Source organism: Pipistrellus kuhlii, unplaced genomic scaffold (genome assembly GCF_014108245.1).
Source record: "Pipistrellus kuhlii isolate mPipKuh1 unplaced genomic scaffold, mPipKuh1.p scaffold_m20_p_7, whole genome shotgun sequence".
In the NCBI taxonomy this organism is placed as follows: Eukaryota; Metazoa; Chordata; class Mammalia; order Chiroptera; family Vespertilionidae; genus Pipistrellus; species Pipistrellus kuhlii.
The window spans coordinates 66,941,037-66,958,301 of record NW_023425573.1 but is presented as its reverse complement, the minus strand read 5'-3'; the positions used below and the strand labels follow the sequence as shown (position 1 = coordinate 66,958,301).

The 17,265-nt window shown below is 51.0% G+C and overlaps 1 protein-coding gene across 1 annotated transcript in view; it reads right to left on the bottom strand.

Annotated features, from left to right (window-relative positions):
- LCT (lactase) overlaps positions 1-15,713 on the bottom strand; it is a 43,511-nt gene extending 27,798 nt beyond the window's left edge. Inside the window, exons 1-5 of the mRNA XM_045575704.1 lie at positions 15,200-15,713; positions 7,745-7,824; positions 5,165-5,248; positions 3,053-3,155; positions 1,410-1,494 (exon numbers count right to left, since the gene is read on the bottom strand). Coding sequence (XP_045431660.1) covers positions 1,410-1,494; positions 3,053-3,155; positions 5,165-5,248; positions 7,745-7,824; positions 15,200-15,713 — 866 coding nt within the window. The remainder of the gene's footprint in view (positions 1-1,409; positions 1,495-3,052; positions 3,156-5,164; positions 5,249-7,744; positions 7,825-15,199) is intronic.
- Between the last annotated feature and the right edge of the window lie 1,552 nt (positions 15,714-17,265).

Below are 17,265 nucleotides of genomic sequence, written 5' to 3'. Positions count from 1 at the left end.
GGGAGACAGAAACATCTGTGATAAAAGAATCATTGATCTGTCCCCTCCTGCTCACCTACTGGGGATTGAGGCTGCCTCCTGGTTCACAGGTCGATGCTCAGCTGCTGAGCCATGCCAGCAGGGCTGAGTTTGCTTTCTGAGAAGACAGAGCCCCGCTGATGTCAAGTGTGGTTGGGGCACAGGTCCAGCCTGTCTGCCCGCTGCACTGCGCAGGCTCCCAGCACGGAGCCCGGCAGGTGGCAGGCAGCGGCCCAGGGTGTTGACGGGAATTGCTGATTGGAATTGCGTTGACAGGATTAAATCGGCACAGCACAGCCAAGAGCTGCCAGAGGAGAAGTACGAAGAGGTGGCGGGGACTGAAGTTTACCACCTTGGACTGAGCCGTGCTAGTAACGCCTGCGGCAAACACAGGAGTGCGCGCGCTGATGGTCTGGCAGACAGTGGTGGCCTCTGCCCTCCCCTAGTGCCCGGTGCAGGAGCGCCCTGGTGACAGACACCCCCTGGAGGTGAGGTTCTGGGGAACGCCCGGTGCTGGTTCCCACACCGTCCGGTTCTCGCTCCCCCGAGAAGCACCTTGGGATGTGAGTGGGTGAAGTCCTATAATCGTGGGGAGAACCTCAGATCTACTCTATTTTTTAAGATGTCTTTTACAAATTTTGGTTATTTGTTAAGAAATTATTGGCAGCCCCGGGATAAATTAAAGTCTGTCCTGAGCCGAAACAGGTTTGGCTCAATGGATAGAGCGTCGGCTTGGGGACTGAAAGGTCCCGGGTTCGATTCCGGTCAAGGGCATGTACCTTGGTTGCGGGCATATCCCCAGTAGGGGGTGTGCAAGAGGCAGCCAATCGATGACTCTCTCTCATCGATGTTTCTAACTCTCTATCTCTCTCCCTTCCTCTCTGTACAAAATCAATAAAATATATATTTACAGTCTGTCCTGAGAACACCCCCGAGTTAGGCTTCTGCCCTACCTACGCCGTCTCCTCACAGGAAGCGTCTCCCGTTCCCATGAGGAGCAGATGCAGGGGACTCGGCTCTTATTCAGACCGCGTAGCTCGGTGGGATGTTCAGACCTGTCTTCCCAGCCCGCTCTGCCTCGCACTCACAGGGTCTACACTAGAAGGCAGGGGTGCAAGTCCCAGCTGCGTGCGCTCGTGTGTGAACGGCAAGGTGGCCAACGACGGGTGAGAATGCCAGAACCACGCCGGGCCCGGAGGAAGACTCGGTGAGGGATGGGTTCTCCCTGCTGTCCCCTCTGAGCCTTCACCTTCCTCCTCTAAAGTGTCCACAACTCACTCGCTGGCCTGAGAGGCAGGTGACAACGGTCCCATGAGATGACACGTGTGAAAGAACAGCAGAGTCGTCTGCAAATGCCAGTTGCGGATGGTGTGACAGGAAATCTACATTACCTTTCCTCGAGACTTGATGAACAGTTCAGGAATATGTTAATGTCAGACCCAATTAATATATTCTTCTCTTGGCCTTTATCGAGGGCTGTAAGAGAAGAGGTTTAATTAACAGATTCACTGTTAAGACCGACGATGCTCATGGTGCAGTCAATGGTTTTCCTCACATGTACGGCACATCCAGCCTCTAGGCAATGGCTCCAGGCCCCTCTGGAGAACTCCCTGGGCCAAGGATTGAAGGAGCCAGAAGTGGTCCCTACCTACATAGGACGGCGGCTCTCAAACTCTTGTGCGCCAACATCACCCATAGAGCTCATGAAACACACATGGCCGGGCCCCCACCCCCCACAGTCTCTGGGCAGTTCTGGCCTGAGGTGGGCTCGGGCCTGGGAATGTCCCACAGGGTCCCAGGTGATGCTGCCGCTGCTGGTCTGGCGACCACACACGGAGGACAATTGATTTAGAGGTCACCTATCAGAAAGAGGCGGTTTAAAAAAATGCAGTGAACTACCGTATTTTTCGGACCATAAGACGCTCCGGACCATAAGACGCACCAGTTTTTAGAGAAGGGAAATGAAGAAAAAAAGATTCTGAAACAAATAGTGTCCTAAAATATTTTATGTGCATTAAAACCCAACATCACAGTCATAAACACATGTAATCAACCCTGTAAAGTAAACAGCAGCATTTAGAACCATTTTAGAGCCGGGCAAGCACACAGAGACCACACAGAGCCGGGCAAGTAAAAAAACTTTTTTTTTAAAGTATATGTGTAGGCTATATTTGGACCATAAGACGCAGGGACTTTTCCCCCCCACTTCTGGGGGGGAAAAAGTGCGTCTTATGGTCCGAAAAATACGGAATATGTTAACCATAAAATCGACCATTTTAGCCATTTAGAAAGGGAGGGAATTTAAGAACTTGCTATGCCGTGAAAGGTAAGCTAGGGGAGGGTTAGTAAGTGGTTTCATGAGGTCTGTGAAGCCAGCTCAGCACTGGTTACAAGTGGTGGGAAGAGCACGACTGACTTGCCCCATACTCTGACCTTTAGGGTGACTGGGCTATCAGGGCCCTAGGAATATGCCCCTCGGCCCCTCCTATAGTGTCCTGATGGCTTAACAGGCCCCACCTTTCCCTTGAGCTGACTGGAGCAGGAGCAACCTCCCGAACCATGCCAACCAATCAGATTCACTGTTAAGAACCAGAGCTATTGAGGAGGTGGTCCTAGGCCTACAGCTCAGGTACCCACCAGGACCAAGTGCAAGCTGAGGGAGTGGGGAAATGAACAAGGGTGAGCAGAGGGGGCTGGCTGGGGGCAGAGAGGCAGCCGAGCCTGGGGTGCAGAGGGGAGGAACCTTGGAGAGAGAGGCAATGGACGTGGACAGAGAGACACAGAGCTTACACCAGACGCCTGGAGCCCGGTGGCCTTTCCTCCATATCCTCGGCATCCTCAACAGAACCTGCCACCTTTCTCGGGCCAATGGGAGCTAAGGACCAACAACAGGAAGGCAGGGGACACCGAAGGCATCGGGATGGGCTCTCACACCAACTCTCCTTGGGAACCCCAGACTTTCAGGACTGTACCCCCGGCCCCGAGTCAGTGCACCACAGGCCACCCAAAGCCGCTCCAGCGACGGCCCGCTCACCTTCGAAGACGCTGAGGAGCAGCTCAGCCCGGCTCTTCCCGGTGGAGGGGCAGTTCTGGAGCTTTAGACTGAAGATGAAAACTTTCACTTTTGGCTCAATTCTCTGAAAAGATAAAGGCCGGCAAGTGAACCGAAACGGTACGTCGTTCGATAACAGGGGCCGACATTTAAAGATGGGAAGCGATGAATACTCAATCCGGCTTTGGAAATTCTCTCTAGCCACCCCAGTTAATACAGGAGCCGGCTCCAGGCTCTGCGGGAGAAAGAGCCAACTTTCTAACACCACAGGCCACCCGCCCCACCGACCCCACCAAGCAGACGGGCTCATCTGACTGCCCCCCAATCCTCCAGCAGCAGAGGAGCCAGGGCTCTGCTGCCTGTCCCAATGCTGCACCTGCATAACCCGGGGTTTCCAACCCCCCAACCCCGCCCCGTGCCTCAGCCCCGAGCCGAGCAACAGGCCCTGGTTGGGTTCCTGGAGGAAGAGGAGACACGGATTCAGCCAGCACAGGCGTCTGCAGGCCTCGAAGACCCACGGAGCGGCCTGCGGGCTCCTAGGAGGTGCTTACAGAACAACTAAGACCACCTGTGCTTTTCAAAAGGGCCACCAATGAGCATGTCCCAACACCGTGGGCTTGTTTTGGTTTTTGAGAGGCGCTATGGTGTCCTGGGAAAGCCCAGTCCAACCTCAGCTCGGGCTCCCGCCCCAGGGTCTGACGTTGGTTCAAGAGCTTGGTCTCGGGTGTGCTGAGACGGGGGGGTCTGTGAGGGGCTGAGGGGGGGCGGTCTGTGAGGGGCTGAGAGGGAGGTCATGAGAGGAAAAGGGCCTGCCCAGTGCCCGGGGTAAGCAGGCCCTGAAACCCGAGCAGCTAGCACCGCTATTCTGAGGGGATCGTCTTGTGTGCAGGTAACAAAAGCAGCAGCATCTACACGGCCAGCTGGAAACACAGATACAGGGATGGGACCGATGCTGGTTTGCCCACGTCGGGTCTCCCGTCTCGGGAAAAATGGAGGTCCCCTAGCTGCAGCACTGAGCCTGGACATTAATGTGCATGTCCTTTAAATTTATTTATTTATTTATTTTAAATATATTTTATTGATTTTTTACAGAGAGGAAGGAAGAGGGATAGAGAGAAACATCAATGAGAGAGAACCATCGATCAGCTGCCTCTTGCACACCCCCTGCCGGGGATGTGCTCGCAACCAAGATACATGCCTTTGACTGGAATTGAACCCAGGACCTTTCAGTCCGCAGGCAGACGCTCTATCCACTGAGCCAAACCGGTCTCGGCTGGCCTTTAAATTTAAATGAATAATTCCTCTGACAATCCATCTCCGTGGTGGTGGAGGTGGTGGTATCCAAACCAGGAGGCACAGAGCAAGGCGAGTGGCTTTGTGCCTGAACCGGCAGAGGCTGGAATTAGAGAGGCCGCAGGAGGGCAGCTGGCTCTTCGGGGGTGAGGCAGGAACACTGCCGGACTCGGCAGGTCCAGAGGGAAACTGCGGGGCAGGTCGTCCATTACACTCTGCCAGGAGGGGAACAGTCGGGATTCCAGGAATAAAGCAGGAAGTTGCACAGCGGTGACCAGGCACAGGAGAGGAGCTAAGAGTCGGGTAGCAGACACCTGACATACTCTCTCTAAGGAGTCAGGATCGTTAGACTTGAGAAAAACAACACTGGGGACGGGAAGAAGGGGTCAGAGGTTATAAGAAAGTCCAGAAAGCTGGTATCTGATTTTTGCAGACCTGGGTGTCAAATGTCATTAAAAAAACAAATTGTGGTAAAACACACATAACATAAACTTTACCATCTTAACCAGGTGTAAGAAGACAGTCCAGAGGAATTAAGCACATTCACATTGTTGTACAACCAGGAGCCAAACCCAGGAACTGTCTTTGTTCATCTGGAATTTGGATTCTCAGTGGATTTCTACACAGGAAAGCAGGGCTTGCATGGAAATATTTACCCTAACAGCCCACCGGCACCATCCTTCCTGGGAAGACCTAGCCTCCGCATGTCCTCTAGCGAGGTACTGGGGGAAGCTCCCGATGCAGTGCAGCAGGTCTGCCCAGTGTGAGCAGACATCAGCCCCTCCTCCTATAGCCACTCACCTGCAGCTCCCTCAGCTCCTGCAGCAAGCTCCGCCCTCCTCGGCAATCATAGGACCAATCGAGAGACAGGAAATCCACTGCGTCCTGGAAAGGAGGAAACGGGTCATCAGAGACAAGCGATTTCAAGATGAGGAGCTGCCCAGAAACGTTGTTCAGTTTCTCCCTGTCACTGAGCGGAACACGCCCAGGTGGGATTTCCCAGGGAAAAGAGGAGAAGCTGGGAAGGAGTGTGTGTGTGTTTCTGGGAGGAGCTGGTCCGCTGGGGATACATCCCCTATGTGCTCAGCACCCAGTAAGCGCTCAGTAATGGAATGTGAGTAAACGAAGGCGTGCCTGGAGTACTGTGTGCCGACCTGGGGGTAAGCCCCAGGAGGGAGTCGGAGGCCAGGGCTGCCCTGGGCCGCACCTCCACGTGGCCTCCCTTTGCCAGGACGGAGGCAGGGGACACTGGGATGGTTTGCCTCAGTATGAGCCCTGACCTGAGCCCCAGCCGGGGAGGAGCCTGGTACCCTGGTACATGCCCCTGCCACCCACGGCCCTCCCGCTGGGATCTCTGCAGACCCCCCTGCAGTGCGGAGCTTTATTTCCATCCCAGGCGGCAGTTCAAAGTCCGCCCCAGGCAGGCCCTCGCCTGGCCATGCTATTCCCTGAGAACTCCGCTCTCACGGCCTGGTCTTCCCCACCCCACCCCCCTCGCCCAGGGAAGGGCGTGCCCTCCGCCCGCCCTGCCTCTGGCCGGCACGCTCTCTAAGAACTTCGGATTCAGTCTGAACACATACACAGACACTGTGATTCCCTCCCCCCTTCTCAGCAACCCATCTCCTGACCCTCTTCCCCCACCTCATGGATCAGCTGTCCCTAAGAACAAGGCCTGGGTTCTGGCCTGGTGACCACCGTATGGGTGGGGGAGAGGGGCTGGGACTGCTGCCTCCCTGGGAGCCCTCTGGCTCCCCATCACGTTCTCACCGGTGTCACTAACCGTCCCCCGCCTGGCGGGACCCCAGCCTCCCGCTCGTCCTCACAACTCGCCGTTGAGGCTCTACTCTCCAAAGCGCTGGCCCACGGGGCGGGAGTCACAGTCACGGAGCGGACAGCGCAGGGCAGTCAGCAAACGCCGGCCGCACAGGCAGAGGCAGGCGCCCCGGGGTCACAGGGAAGCCTGGGCGGCGGCCTCTGCAGGCCAGGGCCGTCCTCAGCCTCCGGTACCGGCCTCCAGGTCAGGGCCGCCGCCTGCCGGACCTCACCTGGAGCCGCTGGCCAACCACCCGCTGGGGTGTCAGGTGGGGAGGCCCAGCCGGCGGCCGGCGGCCTCCTGATGAAGAGACCCTCCCAGGGAGAGGGCTGTTGGATTTTTGGGGAAGGCTGGAGGATTGGGGGGGGGGGGGGGGGGGAGACAGGAAGAAAGTGGGGCCCAGGCTGGGAAAGGGAGGTGAGGTCAGAGGGCAGGGAGAGCCGGAGGGAGGGCACCTCCCCGCAGGGGGCCGGCGGCTCCCGCCGTAGGAGGCGATCCAGCAGCACGGCGGGGCCAGGGCAGGGGCCGGGCAAAGGCTGCTGCCCGCCAGCGCCTCCCGAAGAGCACTTTGGCCTCCGAGCTCAGGGACAAGGCCCTTATTGCCCCTCGTAAATCCATTCAGACACCGCCGGCCGCACGCTCGGCCTTGGAGCCGGCACTTATCTGTCTGGACTGAAGTTTCCGAGCTGTAAACCCAAGGCGGAGTGCGGGGCCTCCCGTATCCAGATGCCAGCCGGTGTCTGGCACGGCCGCGCCCCGGGGCCCAGGAACGGCCCACACGGCTTTCCCCGCCGGCTCTCCCCCGCCCGCAGCCAGCCCTTCCTTACTGAGGGCCCGTCCCTCTCAGGTGCCCCCTGTTCCCATAAGCCGCGGCTTAAAGGTGTATGCACCGGCCGGCGGCCGCGTTAGAGCCCACCCTGTTCCATCCCCAGTCAGGGCACAGACAGAGCCAACCACACACTGACGTTCCTCTCCCTCTTTCCCTCCCTCTCTCTCTAAAAATAAATAAATAAGGTTTAAAAACTAAGAGTTATATTAGAGGAGGTAGAAACCTGGATGGGGACTCTAGGGGGCACATTACTAATGGTAAGAACTAACCCTCTGCCCTGGTTCCTGTTTTGCTATAAACGGACCTCCCTCCTAAAACGCTATTTTGACTCTTTTAGTAAGAAATCAGAGCGATGCTGAGACCGGTTTGGCTCAGTGGATAGAGCGTCGGCTTGGGGACTGAAGGGTCCCGGGTTCGATTCCGGTCAGGGGCATGTACCTTGGTTGCGGGCATATCCCCAGTAGGAGGTGTGCAAGAGGCAGCTGATCGATGACTCTCTCTCATTGATGTTTCTAACTCTCTATCTCTCTCCCTTCCTCTCTGTACAAAATCAATAAAAATATATATTTTTTTTAAAAAAAGAAAGAAATCAGAGCGAGCAGCGGCAGAAGCTGACACCTGGCCAGCAGGAGCGGAGGCTCCAGCGAGGGGGTTTCACCGGGCGTCACTGTGACACGACGCCCCGGCGGGGTGTCTGGGTGATGGCACTTCCTGGCTGTTGCGGGCAGGCGGTCCTCACCTTGGCCAGGGAGGCGGTGGCTGGGTCTCGCAGGAGCTCCGAGGCGGCTTCGGCCGGCAGCACCACCGAGAGCTTTCCACCTGGAACACGGGGAGGAGAGCGGGTGAGCGAGGGGGGCCGCGTGGGGACTCGCTTCCCATCAACCTCTACTCCACGTGCGCCCTTTTAAAGGGAACTGCACTCCCGCTGGAAGGATTTAGGAAATAAGGCGGCTTACAAATGCCCGGTGAGAGAAGGCTGCGTGGACACTGGCCTCTAAGAGCCTTTCCCAGGGCTGCAGGCCTCCGCGGCCCCCTCAGCCTCTCCCGGGCCGGAGCTCTCAGCGCCCTGTTCCCTGTACCAACACCAGCTCGGCCCTCCTGTGCCCGAGGGGGCAACCAGGAGATGGAAACAAACGTGCGGCCTGCACCCACTTGCTTTGACACCCCATCACCTAACAGCGGGCTCCAACCTGTGTGCATCGGACCACCTGCGGCCGGAGCAGGAGCCGGGCTGAGCCGGGCTGCAGCCTCCCTGTTTGCATCGCTCCCTGACGCTCAGGTGCACACACATCTTTCTCTCACTGCAGTGCGGGCTCCTTGACCTGCAAAACTTAACCACGTCTTCAGCCCCTGCAAAGATCACGGTGGGGACTGGTGCCTGACCGGTGCTAGGGCCCAGGATGTGAAAGCGCCAAACAAACGAGAACAGAGCCACAGTTTGTTCGACGTGCCTGCCCTCCCTCTTACATCCAACCAGTGCTGCACCGGAGAGGGTTCTTCCAGCCAACGGAGCCACCCCGGGCACCGCTGCCAGCGCCAAGTGCTTCTTCCGACAAGCACAGCGGGACTTTGGCATCCTCTGCACAGGGAGTACCGCCCAGACACACTTAGTGCTCGTTCCAATAAGATAATGCTGATTCCAGGAATTTACTGACTGCGCCTACGGCTTCACTCCGCCTTCATGCTGCGGTCTGTCATCACGTCGGCACACACAGAACGTATGCTCTCAGCTTGTGCTCCACACTTTAAATGTACAGGTTAGCCCTAACCCGTTTGGCTCATGGGTCTGCGGACTGAAGGGTCCCAGGTTCGATTCTGGTCAGGGCATGTACCTTGGTTGCGGGCACATCCCCAGTAGGGAGTGTGCAGGAGGCAGCTGATCGATGTTTCTCTCTCATCAATGTTTCTAACTTTCTGTCCCTCTTCCTTCCTCTCTGTAAAAAATCAATAAGATACTTTAAAAATAAACAAATAAAATGTACAGTTTAGTACTATCTCTTGACCATGAAACAAAACAAGGGTACAGTTAATTCCTAAGCACAATTAACCCACAAATCATTTCTGTTTGACTTTGCAAACGGTTTCTGGAATTTAGACTGAACAAATGTACCTGGGAGAGTTCCAGAAACTCTCATACACAAAATGACTAAACGTCCCCAACATGGCTTATGCTTGCACATGCTTCCCGTGCCAGCACAGCCCACACTTCTTATAACAGTGGAAGATGCAGACTCCTCACAACCATGCTCTCACTCTGAGCTGGCAGCACATGTTTCTCTAGGACTGAAAGGGGAGCAACTTCTCTGGGGAAAGAGGATTTACCCTGTAGTTTGTGCTGAATGCGGTTACAGACAGACATTTACACCCATGGGACTCAGAGTCCGAATTGACTGTGTTAAGCCGGGTTAGAACGTGGTTGCAGAGCTGTGGGTAATTCCTGTCTCTCTCTCCCCTCCACCAGCGCCTCAGGCATCACCACCTCACTGAAGGCTCAGATCATTTCTGTCTTCGCCGTAAAGAGCAGGTGTTCCTCCAAACCCACTGCCGTTCTCCACATAAAGCAGGTCCTTCCTTTCCCCCAAACCTATAATCCCAGTCTATCCTTGAGAAATCATCAGACAAATTCCAATAGACACAATCACAAAGACCACATATATACTATATTATTCCATTCCCGTGAAATATCCAGGAACTCTATAGAGACAGTTAATTAGTGGTTGGGATGGGGGAGGACAATGTGGGGGGTAGGGATGTTATAGCTAAAGGTTACAAGTTTTCTTTTTGAGGTGATAAAAATGTCCTAAAATTGACCATGTTGATAATTACACATACATGAGCAGAATAAAAACCATACTAAAAACTTTGGATGGATGGATTTCGTGGTACATTAATAATATCTCAAGAAAGCGATTTTTAAAAACAAGCGTCCTAAACAGTACCTGGCAAGGACTCCCAGAAACTGTCATCAGTTTATCAAAACAAGAAAAGTCTGAGAACCCTGGCCAAATAGCTCAGTTGGTTAGAGCAGTGTTTTTCAACCTTTTTTGGGCAAAGGCACATTTGTTTCATGAAAAAAATCACGAGGCACACCACCATTAGAAAATGTTAAAAAAATTTAACTCTGTGCCTATATTGACTATATATAAAGTAATTCTCTTGAATAGGAATCAAATAAACACAAAGAAAGTATTTTATAATTACTTTATTATGAAATATTAAGTAAACAAAATAGTGAAAAATTATAAAATTCTTGTCTTGTCTGCACCTACGGCACACCAGGCAACATCTCGTGGCACACTAGTGTGCCGCGGAACAGCGGTTGAAAAACACTGGGTTAGAGCATCGTCCTGCTATACCAAGGTTATGGGTTCAATTTCCAGCCAGGTTACATACTAGAATCAACCAATGAATGCATAAATAAGTGAAACAACAAATTAATATCTCTCTCTCTCAAAAAAAATCAATAAATAAAAATTTAAAAGAAAAGTCTGAGAGCCGAAACCGGTTTGGCTCAGTGGATAGAGCGTCAGCCTGCAGACTGAAGGGTCCCGGGTTCGATTCCGGTAAAGGGCATGCACCTTGGTTGCGGGCACATCCTCACTGGAGTGTGTGCAAGAGGCAGCTGATCGATGTTTCTCTCTCATCGATGTTTCTAACTTTCTATCCCTCTCCCTTCCTCTCTGCAAAAAATCAATTATAATTAAAAAAAAAAAAAAGTCTGAGAAACTGTCACAGTTCAGAATAGCCTAAAGCAACATAGCAACAACGGAATGTGATGAGATCCTGGAATAGAAAAAGGACATTAAGGAAGAACTAAGGCATTCTAAATAAAATATGGACTCTAATTAATAATAATGTAATCAATTGTAATAAATATACCATACTCATGTAAGATGTTAATATTGGGGAAACTGGGTTCAGCGAGAGGGGCATCTGGAGACAGTATTATCTGCTCAATTTTTTGTAATTCTAAACGTGGTCTATAAAATAAAGCCTGTTAATTTGTCAAAGTGTGGATTAAAAAGAAAAAAAATTCTTACAGCAGAGTGCTTTTCAATTTTGCAGATTATATCTGCCTTTTTAAAAATATATTTTTTAGCCGAGACCGGTTTGGCTCAGTGGATAGAGCGTCGGCCTGCGGACTGAAAGGTCCCGGGTTCGATTCCGGTCAAGGGCATGTGCCTTAGTTGTGGGCACATCCCCGGTGGGGGGGTGTGTGGGAGGCAACTGATCGATGTCTCTCGCTCATTGATATTTCTAACTCTTTGTGTGTCTCTCTCTCTTCCTCTCTGTAAATAAACAATAAAATATATAAAAATATATTTTTTAATTGATTTCAGAGAGGAAGGGAGAGAGATAGAAAACATCAATGATGAGAGAGAACCATTGACTGGCTGCCTCCTGCACATGAGCATGTGTCCTGACCATGACCTCCTGGTTCAAGGCTGACACTCACCACTGAGCCACGCCGGCCGGCAGTTAGGTCTTATCTCGGTATGGGAATGGGTTACATGGGTGTGTTTGCCAAAACTAATCAAACTGTAAAATTAAGATCACGCATTTCACTACATGTAAATCACACTCTGATAAAAGTAATTCTTAGAAAAGTATCAGAACTGCATTTGATATTGTATTTTCTCATCAGTAGTAAATGGAAATTGACTTCTTTAACATATTTTTAAAAAACACTTGGAATGTGCTTTATTTGCTAAACTGCTACGTGTTCTGTAACTAAACATTTTTTAAATTTAAAATGTTTGACCTTGTATCAATACTATTTGGAAACCATTGTGGACACCAAATGGCGGGAGGAGGGGGGGGGGGAGAAGGCTATCAAATAATAACAGGTAAACAGAACAACTGCACAGTGTGACCTGGGAGGGGAGGGGATGGATAAAAGAAGGGACAGGGCCCCTGTCAGGGGGCTCAGCTGCCGGGAGCTGTCCTGTACAGGGAGGTTTGCAGGTTTGATTCCCCCAGTCAGGGCACATAGCTAGTTTCAGATTCAATCCCTGGTCAGACCATGTACGGGAGGCAACCAGCTGATGTTTCTCTCTCTAAAAAAATCAATAAAAACATATCTTCGGGTGAAGATTAAAAAAATAAAATAATAAATAAATAAATAAAAAATAAAAGATGGGATGGTAGTAAGTTGTGGTTTGTTTTGCCTTGCTTTATAAACCCTCAACCCTCCCACTTATTTTTTTTTACATTTTAAAAATTAAAATATGTATTCATGTAGCAAAAAATTCACTCCTCCTGAAAATAACATAAAATAATATTTAATGTCAACTTGAATTGAAAAAATTCACCCCTTTTAAGTATACAATTCAGTGGGTTTTTTAAAAAATATATTCACAAAACTGTGCAACCATCTGCACTGTTCCAAAATATTTTAGTCACCTAAAGAGAAGTGCCGCGTATCCAGTAGCAGTCACCATTTTCTTTGAGCCCTAGGTACTGCCAATCTGCTTCAGAGTCCCCACAGAGCTGTCTGTTCAGGACACAGAGCATAAAGGAAATCACATAACGTGCAGTCTTTTGCGACTGACGATTCATCATGTTGCAGCAAGTATCGGTACTTCCCTCCTTTTAAGGATGAATAATACTCCAGTGCATGTTTATGTCTCATTTCGTTTACCCATCAGTGATGGACATTAGGGTTATTATAAACAAAGCTGCTATAAAGGTTGGTAGCGAGTTTTGTTCGGACATCTGTTTTCATTGCTCTTCGGTACGCACCCAGGAGAGGCAGTGTCGGGTCCTGGTAACGCTAAAGTTTAACTTGAAGATCTGCCAGACTGTTTTTCAGATGGCTGTCCCGTCCGTCATCCCCACCAGCAATGCATAAGGGCTCTCATTTCTCCACAGCATCGCCCACCCTTGTTTTATTACAGCCATCCTAGCTGAAGTGGTATTGTGTTCTATTTTAATTGTTGGGTTGAGTGGTGACTCCATGTGCATTTGTTATTGTATTTTGCTTTAACCAACATAAGTTGTATAACTTTTTGTGTATGTGAAATAATAAAATTTAAAAAGCACAACAGGCTATGGATTGGACTTAAGAGGAAGTGGAGAATGAGAAGGAGGGAGGGGAAAAAGGAGGAGAGAGAGAGAGAGAGAGAGAGAGAGAGAGAGAGAGAGAGAGAGAGAGAGAGAGAGAGAGAGAGAGAGGAAAAGAGAGAAGACCACCTTTTAAAATAGTAAAGAAATTGAAAAGAGAATTTTGTTTCCCATATTACACTGGGGGCAGATCATGTAGTGATAGTGATGAAACAGAAAGTAAAGAATGGGGGAAATGAGCACAAGGGGAAAAGAAGGAAAATATAAGTGTAAAAAAAGAAACCATCTTTTAAAAAAGAAGCAGTCTTTAGAAACCTAATGGAAATTAAAACGAAATCTGTAAAACATTTAAAGAAACATGTATTATATTTATATATAATTGCATAATGTAAGTAATTCTATGGAATCTGACCTCGGAGTAAGACAGATGCCCCTTTATTTGAGAGGATCCAAGTTCAGTGCTGCCTTCTCTCAGTTCATTTTACTCAGAGTTTCTTCAGCAGAAAGGACAGCCAGCGAACACTCCCACACCCACCCCACCGTGTGCTTTCCGGGGATCAGTTTCAAATCCACATCGAACAGCCCACCCTCCGCTCCCGGTTCACCCCACAGACGGGGCCTCACACTTCTCCCTGGGAGTCCCGTTCCCCAGGTCCTGTCTGGTCATACCCTGAACCCCAACACCCCAACAACCCCCCCCCCCCCAGAGGTCCGCCTTCCTCACAACCCTATAGAAAACAGCCCCTTCCACTCACACTCCTTTCGTTTTTCACATAGAAGAAAAAGTCTAACCTCTCTATAATCGAATGCATGCAAACGGAGACTATAAAGAGAAAACAGTTTTTAGCTGTCAGGTTATCGATGATAAAAATAATCGCATCATCGTAAACCCGCGGAGAGGGGTCAGAAAAACCATTTTATAACCGTTGTATAAACTATTACATCTTTCCTGGGAAATAGTTTAGCCGCATGCTTTAAGGTCTTAAAGAATGTGCAGCTCTTCATCTAGCCATTTCAGTTCTAGGAATTGATCAGAAAGAATTCGTCAGAAGTTAGGCAAGCATTTATATAGATAGAGGCAGCTTTATCATTTGCAATAGAAAAATTAAACATATATTAAAATGAGTGCAATATTTTAAACTTTATGATCCATTCATATTGAGGGAACCTATAAGATCACTGAAAATCATGCTTTTTGTAAAATGAGAAGATACTCATAAAGTAGAATATGCAGGTATGCATATAGTATATATTACATGTATGTAATAAAAACAAGAACGCATTCATAACCCAGAATTAGTTCTCAAAATCGGTGTTCCTCAGACACACCTAGAGAACTTATCAAAGTCAGAATGCCCTGGTCCCGCCCAGACCCTCTCGGAACCTCAGGGTGGTTATGAAGCCAGAATACGGACAAGGGAGTCATGCTCTCCTCACCACTGTCAGCACACCATGTTTGTCTTTGCATCTGTCCCCTGGGACAGGCGGTGTAAGCCGCTCTGAGTAAGGAAGGGGGAGGCTGGGAGGCTGGAGGCTGGGAGGCTGGGAGGCTGGGAGGCTAGGAGGCTGGGAGGGTGGAGGCTGGAGGGTGGGAGGCTGGGAGGCAGGAGGCTGGGAGGGTGGAAGGGTGGAGGCTGGGAGGCTGGGAGGCTAGGAGGCTGGGAGGGTGGAGGCTGGAGGGTGGGAAGCTGGAGGGTGGGAGGCTGGGAGGCTGGGAGGGTGGAGGCTGGGAGGCTGGGAGGCTGGAGGCTGGAGGGTGGAGGCTGGGAGGCTGCAGGGTGGGAGGCTGGGAGGTTGGAGGCTGGAGGCTGGAGGAGGGTGGAGGCTGGGAGGCTGGGAGGGTGGAGGCTGGGAGGCTGGAGGCTGGAGGCTGGAGGGTGGGAAGCTGGAGGGTGGGAACAGCCAGGAAGGCCGAACTGGAGGAGGGATGGGAAAGCGGTGAGGGAGTGCCGGGCGCTGTGTGGGGGAGCCCCTGCCTCTCCACGGGGAGCCTCCCCCACCCCCGCTCTGAATGAAATGACCAGCCGGCTGCGGAGCGGGCGGAGCGCCCAGCCCCGCGTGGAGGAGGAAGGGGGGACAGGGGGGTGCAGCGGGGACACAGGCCGCGGTGCCGGCCGGGGCGGGGACTCACCCGGCGGGGCGTAGCGTTCGTGGTAAACCTCGTAGGCTCTCCGGTGGGCGTCGGCGAGGGCCCGCAGCCGCGCGGGAGGCAGCCCCGCGAGCGCCCCCTCCAGGCCGCTGAGGGTGACCCAGGTGTCCACCAGGTCCCCGAGGGCGCGGAAGGCGGCGGCGGCGGCCGGGAGGGCCCCGCGGGGCAGCACCCCCAGCGGCCGCAGCCCCGCGGCCCGCACGGCGCCCAGCAGGCGCCGGTAGCAGCGCACCGCCCCGGCGGCGGGGGGCGCGGCGGGCCCCGCGGGCAGCAGCCGCGCCGCGGACACGGGCACCTGGAAGTGGGTGGCGCCGCGCGCGCGGAGGCGGCCCAGCCGCTGGGGCAGGAGCGCGGGCGGCGGCCCGGGACACGCGCCCCCCGGGGCCTCGGGGAGCGGCCCCGCCGCCCACATGAGGCTCCCGCCGGGCTCCCAGCCCAGCCCGCCGCACGAAAAGCCCAGGAAAACCACCAGGGCGAGGTGCCAGGCCAGCTCCATGTCCGAGGGCGCTGGGAGGCTGTGAGATCCTTCCTTTATAACCGCAGCAGAGATTATTAACACTTAATATTTAACCGGTCATCTCTGATAATGCAATCCGTGCGTGGCTCACCGGTGCGATATGGACAATGCAGACGCCATAAGAGATAGCAAAACGCCAAATGTCTGCACGGTTTAAGCCGAGGAACCTGGAAAATGTCTGCAGGAAAACACGGTCTCCACATTTTTATTTTATTTTTATTTTTTGGTCTTACAAAGCATTTTAAAATTTGTTTACTTAACACAACAAAAACTAGTCCCTTGCCAAACTTTCTCCCCTCCCTTTAAAATATGTAAGTAAATGATGAAACATTTTGTTAAATATTCAAACAATATAGAAACATACGAAAATAACCCTGTAAATTCTCTCTCTCCTGCCAGACTGCCTCTTCAACATCGCTTCCTTCCCCGTTTTCCTTCTCTGTGTGGCCGAATGGTAATCCGGGAGTTTGAAAGCTGGTTGAAGTCTCACCCGGAGAAATCCACGTAATTTCTCCGTGCCTGCCTCTTCGCCTGCGGAATGGAAATAGAATGGAAGTAGACGGCAGCGAGAACGAAGTGGGGTCATTCGTTAGCATTTTAAAACAATGCATGTGGGTGGTAGCTGTTACTGCATATATTCGTTGCAAACGAATGTAGGTGTGTAACATTTTAAATGTGTAATATAATTTAACGTATTATACATAACACAAGGATTATGATTGTTCCTCAGCCTTCTTTCTTCTCTTCGCTTAATAGCTGCTGGAGCTCTGCCCTCATCAGAATGTACAGACCCACCTCTTTTAAGCATTCATTCCGTAGAAAGGAGGTAACATAAGCTAACCTCTTGCCTATTGAACACTGGTTCTATCTTAATTTTAATTGGTTGCAAATGTGTATAGATATACATTTCTACCTATACATTACATAGCTTTGTCCACATGTGTGTGTGACTATTTCTTTAACATAGATTCTTAGGAATTAAGTTGACCCAATGGCATACCTGTTTAGAATTCTGATTGAAATACAGAGAGTCTTCCACTGCAGGCTTCTTCAAATTTAAATTCTACAGACAGAAGTGTGCTTAAATCTCTCTGCTTTGCTAACATTTTTTATAAAACTTGACATTTTTGACACTTAGAAAAATGAAAATGAAAATATTATCTTTATTGGTTTCTTATTTTTCCTGTTAATTGGCTGCTTGTTTTTCTTCTGAGATTTATGTTTATATCCTTTGTACATTTTTATTATTTTAACTTATTACTGAAATAAAAACTCTTAAGAGTTTGGATATCATATATTAAAACATGATAGAGCTGTGCCAGTCCTGCAGCCCACACATTTCTCTCCTGTGTCCTCAGGTGAGCAGGAGAAACAAACAAAAAAACATGATAGGAAACAACTTCCCCCGGTCCTTCAATATGGTTTATGGTGTCTTTTAAAGTACATTCCTGGTACCATAGTTTAAGCCTCACGTCAAACCTGTATTTTTTTTAAAAATATATTTTATTGATTTTTTACAGAGAGGAAGGGA